We start from the raw sequence: 18,033 nt of genomic DNA, 5'->3' as shown, positions 1-18,033 counted from the left end.
ATTCTGTGTTCATGAGAAGTTATATTTTCTGTTGCTAAGGTTGCTCTTGTCCGCTGTTAGGGAATGGTACTAGCCTTCGCTAAGGATAGTTGTGAAACGTTTTTAAGCCTTGTTTGCTCCGCTGCTAAAGATTTTTATTAAGAGAATCTAAGGTTTTTTATTCTGTGTTGCTATAGAGTTGTATTTATCGTTTCTAAGGATGGTTCTTTCAATTGATGGAAGATGTTTGTAACTATTGAAGAGGCTTTCCATTTACCGTTTCTAGGTCTTGTTATTTTCCATTTGAAAGAGTTTTCATGGTCCGTTCCTAGGGATTACGATTGACCATTTCTAAACATAGGGTTGTTATCATCCGTTGCTTAGGAGTAGTAATTACCATTAATAAAGGTTATTAAAGAGCGTTTTAAAAGGTTGGTATTCTTCGTTGCTACGTAGTTATACTGAGTGCTTCGCAGGATTATTGGTCATTGCTAGGGATTTGTACTTATCTTTTCTAAGGGTTCTTATTGCCCCTTGCTAGGGGATTTTATTAGCCATTTAAAAGGTTTATTTTTTATTGTTTCTAAGTTTATTACTTCCGCGAGCTAGGGGATACCATGATCCGTTGCTAGGGATTGTTATTCTGCATTTCTAGAAACTTGTTTTGTTCGTTCCTAGGGATAGTTGTTTTCCATTTCTAGGAAGTTTTATTAACAGTTGCTCATGTTTTCTATTGAACATCATCAGAGGATGTTATTGGACGTTTCGAAATGCTATTATTGTTTGTTACTAAAGCCTTTTTTTCTTTCCTAGAGAATGCTAAGGGCCACTCCCAAAGGTTTTTATTGGCCTTTGTTGAGGGTTGTAATTGTCAGTTGCTATGGAATTAACAGTTGCTAAAAGCTTCTATTTCCCGTTGCTAGAGAGTTGTACTGATCGTATCTAAGGGTTGTTGTTAAACATTGCCAGAAGATGTTGCAAAACGTTGTTCCCGGTTGTTATTGACCGTTGCTATGGGGTTGTACTGATCATTGTTAAGAGTTATTACTATAAATAATCAGTCGCTAGGGAATGTTAGTAGCAATCGCTAAGAGTTGCGATTTACCCTTGCTAGGAGATATTATTAAGCGCCACTAACGGTTGATGTTGACTTTTGATAAGGGTTTTCTCGTCTATTGCTAGGGAGTTGTATTTACTTAGACTAATTTCTTATCCTTAGTGTTATCATGACTCCTTTCTCACTATTATGTCACAATTACTGAGAAGAGATCCGAATCTATATAATCTCCAGCCTCTAGTTTCTTGACCTTCCTTTTTATCTTGTCCACTATCACATAATCAATTCCCGTTCCCTTTTCTTCTTCTGAACGTGCAAACTCCCCTCCTTATTTCCGTTTAATATAAGCCGTCCCATCTCCTTCATGCTCTTTAACTTCTTCGGTTCAAGCATGCGGGTATGCCTTTATTTTATCCTTTCACATTATCCATAGTGGCACTCGACCGCGAATTGTCTTTATCCATCCGAGAAAGTAGTCGTTTCGACACATATAAGAAGCTTCGACGAGAGCCATAACCGATTTAACTGAACGCCTCTGTTATTAGAGGCGAAAATCTCATTATCGCTCTTATTGCGCAATGTGCATTTAATTTTCTTTGAGAATCGTCTTTTTTGTCTTACTTCCTTTTACTCTTTTTTCTGGAGATTTAATAAGCATGCGTGTTACTCGGAAATTGAGTGTGCTTAATTTTTTAATTCGAGAGAGTTGCTTGATAATATATTTTCTCCTTTTTATATATTTATACACAATGTACATTGGTGATAATTTTGGTTTACTTAAAGGTGAATCGATTCCAGCTTTGGTATTAAAAGATAATGGACAGCGGAAATGAAAACCGTGAAAAAAGGGTAACCAAGACATATTGGGGAATACGGGACACTCATAATTTTCTATTTTATAATCTAATTTCTTTTTTGTTCATAAAAATCCTAAAATTTTGCAATTTTTTCTGTAAAATTATTAACAAACTTTTATTTTATATTTAATTGCATAAGAATTAAGATAAATTAGGATGTCGGATTAAAAAAAAAGCATTGGACTTTCAAAACAGTCTGATCTAAACCGGGTTACCCGGTTAAGGGTAAATGTTGCTAACATATTTGCATAGATTTATCAGTTATTATCTCAATGTACGGTTGAAACCAAATTACAATTTCGATATCGAAGCTGTTTACCATGATAGACTCACATCTTCACTTACGTCACTCATCTGATTTGAATTTGATTTGAGGTGCCTCGATACGTAATGCTTTTCTCTGGAGTTTCCCACTATCGCTAATGTGTCTGATTCAGAGTAATAAATAAACTTGGTCCAATTGAGCGAACGTTCTTCAGGTTAAATTGAGAACAAAGTAAATCAAAATTTTGGTAAAACTATGTAAGTAGTTTTAATAATCTTTTTTTAAAGGAAAAGGAATTTTTAAATATATTAATTTCCAATAAAGTTTTTCTGTTTCATTGATTAAAAAATTATTTTTTGTTGAAAATTTAGTTTTGCTATTTTGTTTTAACTTCATTCTTTATAACTATTTTGTAGAAAATTCTGTCTTTTTTTTAAAATTAAAATTTAACTATTAGAACCGAATTTTTTCTTGCATGCAAATTCAACTATTTTCTTGAAATTTTATCTTTTTTGTTTAAAAGTTCATCTCTTTTCGTAGAATTTGTATATTTGCAAAAAATAAATCTTTCTGGTTAAAAGTTATTCTATTCCAATTGAAAATTTACTTTTTTGTGCGAAATTTTTTTTTTTTTTTGAATGAATGTTCAAAATTTATCTTTTAAGATTGAAAATTGACGCTGTCTCTTGCAAACTTATATTTTTTGGTAGAAAATTATTCGTCTGAGAAAATGCATCTTTTTGATTGAAATTCGTATTTTTATTGTAAAATATTTTTTATATCAATAAGTTTAAATTAAAAAAATGTTCAACATAACGTTTTTTTTATTTTTAATAAAAGTATTTGTTACTGAAATACTATTACATTTTTCTTGAAATCATATGTTCAGTTAAAATTTATTTTTTTGAAAATTAATTATTTCAACTAAAGATTTGACTATACTGATTAAAATTCAACTGATGGGTAGAAAATTACCTTTTTTGTATGAAACTTACATTCTTGGAATGAAAATTAAAACAATTTGGGAGAAAATTTAACTGTCTGCTATAATATTCAAATTTTTTATAGAAAATTAGCTTCCTTTCGTAAATGATTAATTTTTTTAAATAAAAACTTAACTATTTATTTTAAAATTCAACTGTTTTATAGAAAGCTTATCTTTTTCGTTTCAAAATTCAACAATTTGGTAAACAATTCAACTTATTGGTACAAAATTAAACTTTTTTATAGAAATTTATTTTATTTCATATAAATTTGATTGCCATGAATATAAATTCATTTATTTTATTTTTTGAATGAAAATAAATTTTTTTACTTAAAAAAATCAACTAATTATTTCAAACTTTTAAGAAACGAAGAACTTATTAAATAGATTTTGGACTTGCATCACAATCATTGTTCAAAAATAATTTTAGTTGAAATGCCGATTTTTTTTCTTGGTTATAAATTAATTATTTTAACTAAAAATTCAAAAATATTGTAGAAAATTTATTTGATCAATTGAAAATTTATTATTTTTTCAAAAAGTCATATTGTTGAGGTGAAAATTGAACAATTTGCTAGAAAATTCAATTATTTATTACAAAATTAAAGAGATTTGTAGAAAATTATTTTTTTCCTTTTTTAAAAGTAACTTTTTTAAGTTAAAAATTTAAGTATTTAGTTGAACTTTTAATAAAACATTTAATTTAATTGAAAATTCGATTGTCTTATAAAAAATTCATCTTCTTCGCTTGGAAATTCAACAATATGGTGAAAAATTCAACAATTTAGTACCAAATTAAACTATTTTATATAAAATTATTTTGTTTGTTTGTTTAAAATTATTTTTTTCAAATAAAAATTTAACTACATAGATAGAAATTTAACAGATTTATATAAAATTGGTGTTTTGCTTTTGAGGGTTCAACAACTTGGTTATTAAGTTTCTTAAACTTAATTTTTAAGTATTACATTTTTGGTTGAAAATTGATCTTTTTTGTTGAAAATTCGTATATTTTCGTGGAAAATTAATGTTTTTGGTTCAAAATAAATCTTTTTGGTTCAAAATTTATCTGCTTCTGTTGGAGACTGATTATTTCTTTAAAAAATTTATCACTTTGGTTGAAAATATTAACTTTGTTTAAAAATAATTTTTTTATTAAAAACCCTGTCTTAATTGCAAATTTAACTATTTCATTTTAGGTCGAAAATTTATATTTTTCAGTTAAAAATAGAACTATTTTAATGAAATTGTTTCATTTGTGGTTAAAACTTGAAATATTTAACGTCAAATTTATTATTTTGATAAAAATTCGTTTTTTTCTTCAAATTTTATGTTAAGTTTTAAACAAAAATTTGTTCGAAATATATTTCCTTTTTGGTTATCAATTAATATTTTTGAGTTGGAAATTCATATTTTCGAGTCATTTTGAAAATGCAAGTCCTCTAGTTGAGAATTAAACTATTTTGTGGCAAATGCATTTTTTGACAAAAAATCATGTCTTTGGTTAAAAATGTATCAATTTTTTTGAAAGTTATTTCTTTTTATAGAAATTAACTTATTTAACTGAAAAATTGACGCATATATTTTTAGTTGAAAATTCATCTTTTTGTGTCAAAGATCATCCCCTTGTTTACAAATTTTTGAGTTGCAATTTTTTAGGTAAAATTCAACCGTTTGATAAAGAAGCATTTCTTTTTTGAAAATGCAATATTTTTAGCTAACATCTTAGAAATTTAGAGTTTTTAATTTAATTAAAGGTAATGTAATATAATATTCACCCTTTTTTAAGAATTAATTTTCCTATTCTCTCAAAAAGTAACCTAAGTATCGATTTAATTAGTTAAAGTTTCATTAAATCATATTCAGAGATTAAGTAGTTTTCTTTTGGTCAGAGAGCTTGATGCGTAATGTTAGTGTAATTTTTTTTCAAAATATTCCGATTTGTCAATGTCAACCTAGAATCCCTATTCCAATTAATGAGAGATAATTGATAACGATATGCGATAAACCTTTAATCAGGAATAAAGTCACTCTGATAAGGAAGCATTCTGTTGGAGATTTATACATAACAGTTGAACAATTGAAGACTCGAGAGTGGTGGGTGCGATCATCGTGATAGAGAGAACTATGTCTCGCTTGATATTAATTTATTTCTTATATTTATTATTGTGCAATTTCGTTCAAGGTGAGTTCCTGAAAGTTCTTAAAAGTTCCTTCAAGTTCTTCAAAGTTCCTAAAAGTACTTCAAAGTTCCATAAAGTACTTCAAAGATCCTTAAAGTACTTCAAAGTTCCTTAAAGTACCCCAAAGTTTCCCAACGTTTCTTGAAGTTCTTCAAAGTTGCTTAAAGTACTTCAAAGTTCCTTAAAGTACTTCAAAGTTCCTTAAAGTAATTCAAAGTTCCTTAAAGTACTTCAAAGTTCCTTAAAGTACTTCGAAGTTCTTTAACATTCCTTAAAGCACTTCAGAGTTCCTTTAAATACTTCAAAGTTCCTTAAAGTTCTTCCGAGTTCATTAAAGTACTTCGAAGTTCCTTAAAGTACTTCAAAGTTCTATAAAGTTCTTCAAAGTTGCTTAAAGTACTTTAAAGTTCCTTAAAGTTTTGCAAAGTTCCTGAAAGTACTTCAAAGTTTCTTAAAGTTTTTCAAAGTTCTTTAAAGTTCTTCAAAGTTCCTCAGAGTTCTTGAAAGTTCGTCAGTGTTCAGTGAAAAATAATTGTGAAGTAAAAAGTGCACATTTTAGAAAAATTGGCCTGGATTAAGATTAATTACTCGGATTTTTGGGGAACACTAGATTGCAAGATTGCAACGTTGCATGGGACTACGGAAAATTAATAAATATTGCATTATGTTGCAAAAGATTTAAAAGATCACAGGAAATTCATTATAGGGATTTATTGATTCCTAAAAATGAATATTTCTCCTCTCGGATAAAAAAATTATCATTGATCGACAATCAAAAGTGAATTTTCTGGAACTAACACTCTCACACATATTTGGCTCAGTTGATCACTATCTAAATTCATAATCATATATTTCCTAAACCTTATTATTGTAAATGATACTGCACCAAAGAATTTCATACAAAAAATATTTTAGTTATTAATATTCTTTGTGGAAAGCAAACTGCAAAGTAAAAAAGTAAACAAGTTTTTTTGAACTTAAATTTTAAAAGTATTAAAATTTGCCATTAAATTATATTTAAACTACTATTCTTTTATTATATAATTCATAACAATATTTGATTATTTACCGCTGGATTTGCAGAATTTTTTCTATTTTCATCTTTGCCCTTTTTCTACGTTTCCCTATTTAAATGTGATCTAAAATAATAAAACCCAATCAAAAAATCGAACTATTTTTAATTGAACAATATTCACTTCTTTTCAAAGTCACTACTTTTTTAGTTGAGAATTTCTATTTTCCGGTCAAAAATATCATTATTTAGTTAAAAAATTAATTCTTTTGTTGAAAATTCATTAATTATGTTATAAAGTCCATTTTTAGTTAAAAATTTGTCTTCGTAGTATCAAAATTAAAGTTTTTGGTAGAAAATAAAAATCTGTATTGAAAATTAATATTTTCGTTTTGAAAATTTAAATGTTTTGTAGAAAATTATCATTTCGAATTAAAAATTCAAAAATTTCAATACAATTTTCTTTCTTTTTCGATTCAAAAATATTTCTTGTTTAAAAATTCTTTTCATTTTTTGGAAAAATAATCTTTTTTTATTAAAAGTACAACTTAATATTCTTGCTGGAAAATTCGGCTATTGTTAAAAGTTCATTGCTGCTGTTACTAATCTGTAACAAATGAATTTTTTTATGACGATTTATATTTTAGTCATAAATTTCTCTTTTTGGTTAGAAATTTAACTTTTTAGTTGAAAACTTGTATCTCGTGCTATGCAAGATAAAAAAAAGATGAATAAATAAAAATTGTGCGCCTCGAAAGATCTAAAAATTTGTTTAGCAATTACTTTTCGAAGGAATGCGTAATTTTTGTCTTACTTGTACAAAAAAACATTTAAAATAAAATAATTACATTTTTGGGCGAATGCTACAAGCTACGAAAAAAATAATTAGAAAAAAGTTGTTTACCCAAAAAAGAGCTACAAATTTGTTATCAATCATTTTTTGATAAGGCGCGTAGTATTTGTTGTAATCATGCAATATGAGATTAAAGAAACGTAAATTTTTGGACAGAAAGACACAAGTTAAAATTAAATGTTTAATAACAACGTCGTTTTTGAACTAGATTTTAAAATTGGCTTCTAACTATTTTTTTTAACGACAGACGGTGATGAGAATGTTTTCGTTAAAGATGAAGGAGCTTTCGCAAAAGATAATTAACAAGCAGATATTTTTTCAGAATCATTTTTTTCCAATTGAAAGTTCAACTATTTGATTAAAAATTTAAATATTTTATTGAAAATGTATGTATCTTTGTAAAAATTGGTCTTTTTAGGTTAAAATTATTTTTGGCTAAAATATCGACTATTACATTTTTCTATTTAAATTAATCTTTTTTGTTTGAAAATTAAAGTACTTCGTTGAAAGATGAACTACTTTATAAAAAAATCATTTTTCTGTTAAAGATTCATGATTTTTATTTTAAATTAGGTTCATTAGGTTCAAAATTTAAATAATTTGTTGCGAATTAATGTTTTTGAAATGTTTTTATAGCACTAGCAAATTCACTCAAATAATTGTTTAAATTTAAATATTCCATTTTTGGTTTAGAAATTTATCTTTTTTAGTGTAAGATTAAACGATTCGGTTGAAAATTCATGTATTTTTTTCAATATTCTTCTTTTTGATATATAAATTAATACTCTTAATTAAAATTTAATCTTTCTGGTTTAAAATTCAACAAATTGGTTTGAAAGTTGCATTTTTTTTAGAAAATTTGTCTGTGTCATTAAAAAATAGTCCTTCTTGACTCAAAATTAATCTTTTTTTTTTAATCCGTCTCTAGTTGAAAATTTATCTTTTTTATCCCAAAATTAATTTTTTTTAGTTAAAAGCTTAACTACTTGGTTGAATATTGATGTATTTTGTTAAAAATTTATCTTTTTGGTTAAATTTAACTGCTTTTTGTTTTAATTAAAATCATTTTCCTCTCAAATATAAGTACTAAATTGGAAGTTGAATTACTATTTTCATCATTCATTTTTTTGTTTGAAGATTCAAAATTACAGACGAAAATGAGGTGTTTTGGTTGAAAACTCAACTAATTTGATCAAAATTATTTTTTTAAATTAACAATTTATACTTTTTGTTGGAGAATTCATATTGTTTGTTAAAAATTCATTTTTTTAGGTGGAAAATTTAACTGATTTAATGAAAAAATATTTTCCAACATCAAATTTAACTATTTCATTTAGGTTTAATAATTCATCTTTTTTACATTAAAATTTTTGTTTTTGGTAGAACAACTAATCTTGATTAAAAATTTATTTATTTAATTGGTAATTTAAGTATTTTTTGTTTGAAAATAATTTTTTGTTTAAAAGTTAACTGATTTGTGCAAAAGATGTTCTTTAATATGAAATTTAACTATTCCATTTTTGTTTAAAAATTTATCTTTTTTGTTGAAAATTTAACTATTAGGTTGAAAATTCAAATATTTTGTTGAAAATTTGTCTTTCTGTTACAAATTTTGTTGCAACATACCTGAAAACGTTACAAATTTGGTATATTCGTCAAAAACTAATTGACAACTAATTTGCCGATCTTTTTTTTTTGTGAACACCATTTTTCTTTTGATCAGAAAATAATATATGAGAAATCTGATAACTTTTAAATATTAAAAAAAATCATTTAGAACCAATTCGTTGATCTTTTCTTGGCGAAAATTTCTTTCATTGAAAAATAATTTTCGGGACCGCATAAGAGGATAATTTTGATCTGAATGTGTGTTTATGAACATTATAAGTAGAAAAACGACTATCAATTGCTTTAAGAAAATATTATTCTCATTTATTTTCTGTGCAATAAACTGGTGTAGTTAATATAGCTTTCCGGTTCTCCACGATGAAAAATAGTGAAAAGATGTTTTGCACTTTGCTCACTTCTAATAAGACGTCAAAGTTTTCAAAGCAAGATCTTATCGGTCATAGGTGCTAAGAAATATTGGAAAAATATACAACAACTTCAATAATATTTTATTAGTTCCGACGGGGTGTTCAACTGCAACGAGTGAAATACTTTATTGAAGTCGTCTTGTATAAGAATCGAAAGTTTATAAATCATTCTTACAAACTCGAAAAATTATTAAAAAGCATAAATTCAGACTTTCCTTATTTATTTCAAAGTTTTTCTTTCAGCTTGAAAGCGCTCGAGGTTGACTTTTTATCAACCTTAAGGTGTTAACATTGCTTTATCTTTTATGGTGTTATTAAGAATTGCATATAAACTCTTTTATCCACGGATAACACAATTCAACTTTTCTTTTAATTTCTTCAGAGACTTTGAGAATATAAGAATTATATGGTCTTTTTTAATATGGTATTACCGCAAGTTAAAATAAATAATTTTTCTTAATTCTTCCCTTTTATGAAATATTTATCTGCCTATCCTAATTTTTTTATTAAAAGATTGAACAATTTTAAATATTATTGTCAAAAGCTTATGATTTTTTAAAGATTCTGAGATATTTTTATCAACCCCTGAATTGAGTATGATATCGATTTCACAAAATCAAAAAAATGCATGTGAGAAATTTTGTTCAAAGGCGACGGTTCGAGACATTATATTGGGCAGGTTTAAAGTCTTACGACACCTTTGTACCATGCTGTAATGAAAATTTATGAAATTTAAAGACATCAGTTCCCATTCGGGTTTTTTTATTTCTCTACATGTGAGGCATTTGATAAATTATTGTTTTGATTATTTAATATTTCGAGTATCAATAAACTGGATACGGATTTGATACGCGGATTAAAGAAAGTAAAAGCTTTCACTGATGGGTAGTAACTCTTAAATTCTACATTGAGAAACATTATATCTCAATGAAATTTTTATTTTAAGCGGAAGAAATAAAACTGTGAAAGCGCTTCCGACAATCTTCTGTGTTATCATTCACGGAAATGGCCAGATTGCAATTGTGAAGATAGTAAACTGATAGGAACAGTACCATATATTGTATTCTAATACTGAATTATTTACATTCTTTAATTTTAGAATTACATTCTTGAAATTCTAGAGTTTTAGTTATTCAATAGTTAGGTAGGGGCGTTTCTAGATATAAATTTCCGTACGAATAGTGTCTATGCCTAAACCCCATGTTTTAAGAACAAGTTTTAATCATCACTTTGATGCTTCAGGACTCAAAAATAATGATGTCAAATTTTTAATTACTTTTAAGGATATTATAATATTTTAATAAATTAATGGTTTGATTATAAATATTTAAATGTTTAGTTTCGACAATTCAAAATTTAAACTTCGAGTTTACAAACTTTGCGCCTATGAAACCTTTAAAATTAAAGCAAGAAAAGATTTTCAAAGAAAAAAAAATATGTCATATTCGTGAAAAATATTTTGATAAAAAAATATCATTATGACCACTGCCATTTCACAGTCAAATATTGACGCCTGCTCATGATAGCTGTAACGTAAATTACAAACACTCACATATAATTCCCATACTGTTACATAATTTTTTCACTTATGACTCTCATTTGTTTATAAATGAATTACTGACAAGTTTTGAGGGTTTTATCTCATTGTTTCCTCTTAATAAAGGAAAATATATATCGTCTAGAAAGAATTTGCAAAATTCAAAACTTGAACTCAAATTAATTGACTGCTTTTTTTATTTGTGTCAAGTATTTTCTAAAAATTAGCTCTAAATCTCAGCAATAATGAACAATTAATAACAAATAAAAATATCGAAAAATTTTCAAGAATTTAAATTATTAACTCTAAAATATGTTATAAATTAAGATAGTCTATCAGCAAAAAAAGGAATTTTATTTAAAATTGAAGGATGTTGCTGTATTGCAACTTGTAATTTAGACCCATTGCATCATTAGCCATTCCCATGGTTCTCTTTTGATGCTAAGCTACATTATACAGGAATTCTACTTGATCACTTCAATTTTCTATTCAAAAACGACCCTAGCTAACTACCATAACCTACTTATCTAAACTATTAAAAAATAAGTTTCTTGCAACATTAACGAGAATTTATCTGATGAGAAATTCTTACTATTACAGGAACTGACAATCCTACTAAAAATATAACTGAAGTGGAAAAAAAATTGGAGATACGATCGAATTTAGATGGTCGAATAGTAAATGGGACGGAAGCATTTCTGGGTCAGTTTCCTCAACAGGTAATTAAAAACAAGTTATTAATATAAATATAAGAGGAAATCGTATTTTGTAAATGTTATCTGTTGAATTGATAATTCATAATTAATCAGGTTTCCTTGAGAAGAAGTTGGAGCGGAACACATTTTTGTGGAGGAAACATCATCCATCCAAAATGGATTCTGACTGCAGCTCATTGCATGTACCTGTAAGGGGTTATTATTATATTAAAAAAATGTTAAAACAAATTAAAAGATTAATGGCGGCAACAAAATGGTTTATAAGATTTATATCTTGAATAAAATCTGAATGAGTAATAAGTTGAGCATGTAGCATGTAATTTTAAATGAAACGTGACAAACTCACAGCATCAAAGTATACGATCGCTTTAGTTGAAGTTCTGCCAAAATTATGAAGCAAAGTATCTGGTTTTGTATTTAATAGAGCTGATCATTTTGAGAAGTTTAAATTTATTATCTGTCCAAATTTAGAAATAATGTAAAATAGTATACAATAATATTGTTTTGGTTTTAACGTGAGAACGATAATTGATTATAAACAATTAAAATTTGCCAGTATTAATTTTTATCGAAAGGAGATGTGTTTTTATAAGTAAATAATTAAAATATTTGCTTACAGAGATTATGTAGAAATAAAACCATGGACCATAAAAGTAGTAGCTGGTAATGTACTTTTACAAGGTTCATCCAGAACAAATGAAGAAAGGAATGTACAAAAAATTATTATTCATGAAGATTTTAAATATGACACTTTGGAGAACGACATCGCACTTTTGGAAGTATGTCGTGATAGTGACACATATAGATAAGAGGGCGTTATTTAATCACGGTTGTGCATTATCAATTAGACTTTATAAGTGAATTACTCTTTCTTGATTTATCAAGTATTTTTTTTTAAATTAAATTTTTCATCTAATTTCAGACAGAATAGCTTAAAATGTTTTTTAAACCAGGTGTAACAGAATAATATTGCACGAGAAATTAAAAAGAAATAGTAAAGTTTTCATGCAAAATGATAATTCTTCAACCTAAAATTTTGTTTTCATTTAGTAGTTTAACTTTTAAATTAGCAGTTGAATTTTCAACCCAGAAGATTAAATTTAGAAAAAAAAACAATATAAAAAACAAACGAGATTTTAACAAAATATTGAATTTTCAACTAAAATGATGAATTCTCTATGAAAAAAATATATAAACTAATTATTTGCAATTTCAACAAAAGGCGTGAAAAGATAATTTTTCAACAAAATATGTAATAGTTAAATTTTTATATAAAAAAATGAGTTTTCAACTGAATAGTACAATTGTACAATAGTACAATGTATTTCAAACTAAAATAATGAATCTTCAAGGAAAAAAATTTATTTTCAACTAAAAGAGAACATTTTGGAACCCAAATTTATTAGTTAAATTTTCATTTTAAAAACAAACTTTTAATATAATATTCAAAATTGCAACCAAAGCGATGTATTTTTAAATAAAATAAATAATTTTTAAGAAATAAACTGAATTTTAAACTAAATAGTTTAATTTTCAACTTAAAAAGAACTTTTTTTTAACCCAAATGTATTAGCTAATTTTTTTCTGAACAACTAATTTTCAACATGATTTTTTAATTTTCAATCAAAGAAATATATTTTTAGCTAAAATAATTAATCTTAAAGGCCAACGAACTCTATTGGGTAAATTTACAGCAAAAAAAAAAGAAGAAATTTTTAACAAATTGGTAAAATTTGGAAAAAGTAAATAATTTCTTAACGAAAATAATGAATCTTAATGAAACAATAAAAAAATGTAATGAGTAAACTTCCAGTTACAGACAACGAATTTGTTACAAGATATTTAAATTTTTAAAACAAAAAATTCGTTTTAAACCAAAATGATAAATCCTCAAGACATGAAAATGAATTTTAATACCTAAAATAAATTGTATACTAAAATTATAGATAAATTGGCATTTCTAACGTAAAAAGGTTGGTTTTCAACAAAGCAGTTGAATGATTGATCAAACAAGATAATTTTTATTAAAATAGTTAAATTTTTAACATAACAATTAAATATCTAAACAGAGGAATTTTGAAAAAATGAGAAAGAATTTGAAGCCTGTAATTTACATCGTACGTTTTTAAAAATTTATTATTAATTTAAAATTATTAACTTTTTCAGCTCAAATTTCCGTTTTTTCCAAATAAAGCTGTCCAGATTGCCAAAATTCCAACAAAAAGAACGAAGGCACAAACTTTGTGTCAAGTATCAGGCTGGGGGTATCTAAATGAGGTAATTGTTTTAATCATAATTTATAATAATTATTATATAATAAAGGATTCCAAATTAAAATTCATCTGTGATAAAAATTTGTCTCTTTTATAGCGATTTTTTTATTTTTCAGAATCGACGTATCGTTAGCAACGAATTAATGTTTATAGACCTTCCTATCCTCTCTACAAAAAAGTGCAGAGAACTTCTTCATGAAGTTTCTCTCGTTCCTGATGGAATGTTCTGTGCAGGTTATGAAGAAGGATTAAAAGATTCTTGTCAGGTAAATTATTAATAATAATTTTAGTTTTTTCATTTAAATTGTTGCAGTTTAAAAATCGTGATGTACAATTTAAAAATTATTTCTTTACAAATCCTAATTTATATCGTTTTATTTCTTTATTATAGTTTAAAATTGTTTAAATTTCAAAACTCTGAATTTAAATAAAGGAATTTAAAAAAATTATGACAACATTCTAATTTCTTTTTTATTATTCTTTTTCACTCTTAACTTTCACGTTTATATACGGAAATTTTTCAATTCTGAGACAAAGATTAAAATAAATGAATCATTTGCAATTAAAAAAATATTTAGCTGCAAAGTTTTAAGATTGAATAATAATTTTGAATAAAATAATAAAATTTATACGATTACTACACATTCATATTTTTTTGTATTATTCTTTTTTAATTTTTAATTTTCACCTTAATCAGTTTATCTTTTCTAATTTTTAGATTAAGATTGAAATGAATTAATAAATTTAAATTAAAAATATATTTAGCTGGGGAATTTAAAGAGTGAATAATATTTTCAAATTAAATGTTAAGAATTAAACGATTACTAAACTAAACATTAGTAAGTTTTTTTGTATCATTTCTTTTCAATTTTCCATTTTCACATGCCCATAATAAAACTTCTCACTTTTTATTTGATGATTTTGTTGAATGATTCGTTTAAAATCAAAAAGTATTTAGCTGGAAAATTCCAAGGAAATTTTAAAAATTGATGCGATTGATTTTCGAGCCTAGAATAATTTTTCCAATCAATCTCAATGTGAAAATCGAGGTTAAAATAAATTCTTTTTTTATAATATTAATTTCAAATTTAAGACTTTCAGAATATTTAACCTTAAAACTATCGAATAATTTTCTTGTTAATTTGAAAAATGTTAATATGGCATTTTTCAATTTTAAAAACATCTGATAAAGAATTTTTCAAATTTTAAACGATCCTATTCAAAAATAATAAAATTAAAATTCTTCTGATTTAAAAAATTTTTATCTTGAAAATATTGAATTTTTCTATTTTTTAAAATTATTTTCCCATTCGCAAAATTTTATTCTGAAATTTTTAAATTTCGAAAATCATCAACGGAAAATTTAATCGTTCAATAACACCTTGAATTAGAAATGACATAATTTTAACTTCACTGTAATAAAATCGTCCAATTAGAAAAAATTCAGTCTGGAATTTCTAAATTTTAACAAATTTTGTCAAAATTCTTTCAGTTTTAAACTATTTTATTATGAATGATAGAAATTTAATTTTCTTTTATTTAACTCGAAATATTGTCGTTTAAAAAAATATTCGCTCATTTTTATCGTTTTGAAATTATCTTATTTTCCTACTTCTAATCTAAAATAATTAAATTTGAAGTTTCTTAAAGTCAGAATGAAATTATTTAATTAAGAAAACTTTTAATTATATACAACTTTTCAATTAAAAAAATGTTATTCAATTATAAACCTTATCTGTCCGTTGATCTTATTTTTTTCCAAGAAGGAGAGTGACGGAAAATGAGTGGGGAGGAAGTAAGGGGGAATGTGGGAGGTCAAAGTAATGGACGTTATGATAACCGAGGAAACAGAAAGTTATGAAGTGAGAAAAATAAGAGGCGGAAAAAAGGGTAAATGGGCGGAATGGAAGTGAGGAGAAATAAGGGTAGGAAAAGTATGGAAAATGATGGGAAAATAAGTGAAGGGAAAGTAAGGGATGTTACGAAAATTAGGCGATGGAAAATAGGAAAAGGTATAAGTAATAAGGGGATAGGAAGTAGTTAAAGTAAGAAGAAACAAGGTGAGAGGAGGTAGAGAAAGAGACAGAAAATTAGAGGAGAAAATGTAGGGGAAATAGGGAACTGAGTCGAGAAAAAGTGAGGAGAAATAAGATTAGAGAAAGAAAGGGAAATTAGGGCAGTAAACCAAGGGAATTTGTGGGAACAGAGAGGAGATAAGTAGGGAAATTGAAAAGAAATAAGGGCATAGAATTTTGGAAAAGCGAGTGCAAATTAGTGAAGGAAATTTAAGGAAGACAATATAGGGGCAAAAGGAAAATAAGGGGAAAGGAAGTAAGGAGCAATGTGAAGATCGAAAGTAAGGAAAGTAATGGAAACATAGAGGAAATAATGCAGGCAAAGTGACAAGAAATAAGGAAAGGGTACGTATAGGAATATATGGGTACATAAGAGGAGGGAAAGTATTGGATGGAAGGGTAAATGATGAAAAAATGTAGGGGATGTTAGGAGCAATAAGGAGAGGAAAAGTAGGAAAAATGAGATAAGAGTAGGGGAAAAGAATGTAGGGAAAGTGTGTAAATACGAATTGCGGAGGTCAGAGAAAGTAACTGGAAAGGAAGTAGGGAAATGAGTGGAGAGGAAGTGTGTATAACAGAATGTGAAAAAAGTAGGGGAAAGAGTGGAAAGAAAGTGAGGGGAACTAAGCGAAAAAGAAATAAGGAAATGAATGAAGAGGAAGTAGAAGGAACTGAGTGAATCGAAGAAACTGGCAATGAGAGGATGAGAGAAAGAAAAAGTATGAAAAGTGATGTGAAGTGAGAAAAAGGAAAGTAGCGTAAGTAATGAAAGCAGACGGAAGAAAAATTGAGTGTGCATAAGAGGAGTAAGACTAGAATTAGTGATGGGATAGGCTAAAAATGAAATAAGGGGAAGTGAGGGGACCTTGTGGTAGGAAATGTAGGGAAAATAAGGAAATGCGTTAAGGGTTTTGCAGGGAAATAAAATAATAGCAGAAGCATGATAGTGAAAGTAAATAAGGGAAGGGGAAGTAGACGAAGTTCAAGGAAATGGGAAGTAAGGTAGGTAAAGTGGTGCAATTTGGGGAAAAATTAAAAGGGCAAGTTAGTGAAATGATGAGGAGTAAGGAAAGAGACGGGAAACAAGGGGCAGAGAAGCAGAAAAAGTTAAAGATGGAAAAATAGTTCAGAGTATCAGATTTTTATGGATGCGTAGAAAATCTGGATAGGGGGGAGGGACATAAGGAAAGGGGAGCGTTAGCAGGGTAAGCAAGAAGAGGGGAAAATAGAGGAGAAAGTAGGGGAAGGCAATGGGAAGAGTCAATTGAGGGGAGTGGGAGTAGGGGAATATGGGATGAGTAGTAGGGGAAAGTATAGGAGGATTATTTTGTGGATGTTATCTCAATAAAAAATATATATTTCTGTATTCACAGGGTGACTCTGGTGGTGGATTGGTCTGCAATGGTATATTAACTGGAGTTGTTTCTGGAGGGCAAGGATGTGCGAGGCCGGGATTACCTGGATTGTACACAGACGTATATTTTTACAGAAAGTGGATAAAATCCGCTATTTCAAATATGGACGTGAGCAATTATCTCTACAGAAATAGTGGATCTTCCCATTTTTTGAACATCTTCTGGCTTGTCTCTTTATCACTGTCTGCGTTTTTACTTACAATGTATTGCTGACTCTCGTGTGTCTGTGCTAGAGGAAGTTGTAAACCAAATGAGTACGCGATAATTTGGTAAAAATTTGTCCCATTGGACTAAAAATAGAATAAGTGATAAGAAAGGATAAAAGGGGAAGTAGGTGGAGTGAGGGAAAATTATGGGAAGAAATGTAGGGAACGTACGAAAGTGCGTGAGGATGAAATGAGGGGAAATAAGGTGAATGAAGACGTACCGGATTTAAAAGTAAATGAGGACTGTTGTATTGAACCAAAAAAGATGAAATTTTAAGCAGAAGAGATCAATTCTTAAATAAAACTCATGAATTTTTAAGAAGAACTCAATTTTTTACCCACAAAAATCTTGCTTTTTGTTCTAAAATGTAGAATTTTTATGCAAAAAAGATGATATTTTTACAGAGCAGTTGAATTTTTAGCAAATATTCAATGTTGCAACAAAAAATATACATTTTCAATTAGGAAGATTAATTTTCTACAAAAAAGACGTACTCAGAACAAAATTTATAAATTTTCAACGAACCACTTATATGTTCAAATCAAAAAATATATTTTATCAAGCAATAATGAAATAGTTAAAT

At 27.1% G+C, this 18,033-nt stretch overlaps 1 protein-coding gene across 1 annotated transcript; it reads left to right on the top strand.

Moving 5' to 3' along the window:
- The first annotated feature begins 5,222 nt into the window (after positions 1 to 5,222).
- LOC117172067 (trypsin-2-like) lies at positions 5,223 to 17,768 on the top strand. The gene is made up of 7 exons (XM_033359814.1): positions 5,223 to 5,328; positions 11,365 to 11,483; positions 11,574 to 11,668; positions 12,100 to 12,259; positions 13,647 to 13,757; positions 13,870 to 14,019; positions 17,202 to 17,768. Exons 1-7 carry the CDS (start codon positions 5,271 to 5,273, stop codon positions 17,454 to 17,456), a joined length of 948 nt encoding a protein of 315 aa, XP_033215705.1. The 5' UTR covers positions 5,223 to 5,270; the 3' UTR covers positions 17,457 to 17,768.
- The last annotated feature ends 265 nt before the right edge of the window (positions 17,769 to 18,033 follow it).

Source organism: Belonocnema kinseyi, chromosome 4 (genome assembly GCF_010883055.1).
Source record: "Belonocnema kinseyi isolate 2016_QV_RU_SX_M_011 chromosome 4, B_treatae_v1, whole genome shotgun sequence".
Taxonomy (NCBI): domain Eukaryota; kingdom Metazoa; phylum Arthropoda; class Insecta; order Hymenoptera; family Cynipidae; genus Belonocnema; species Belonocnema kinseyi.
Note: the sequence above shows the minus strand (reverse complement) of the source record. Positions and strands in the feature narration are given on the sequence as shown.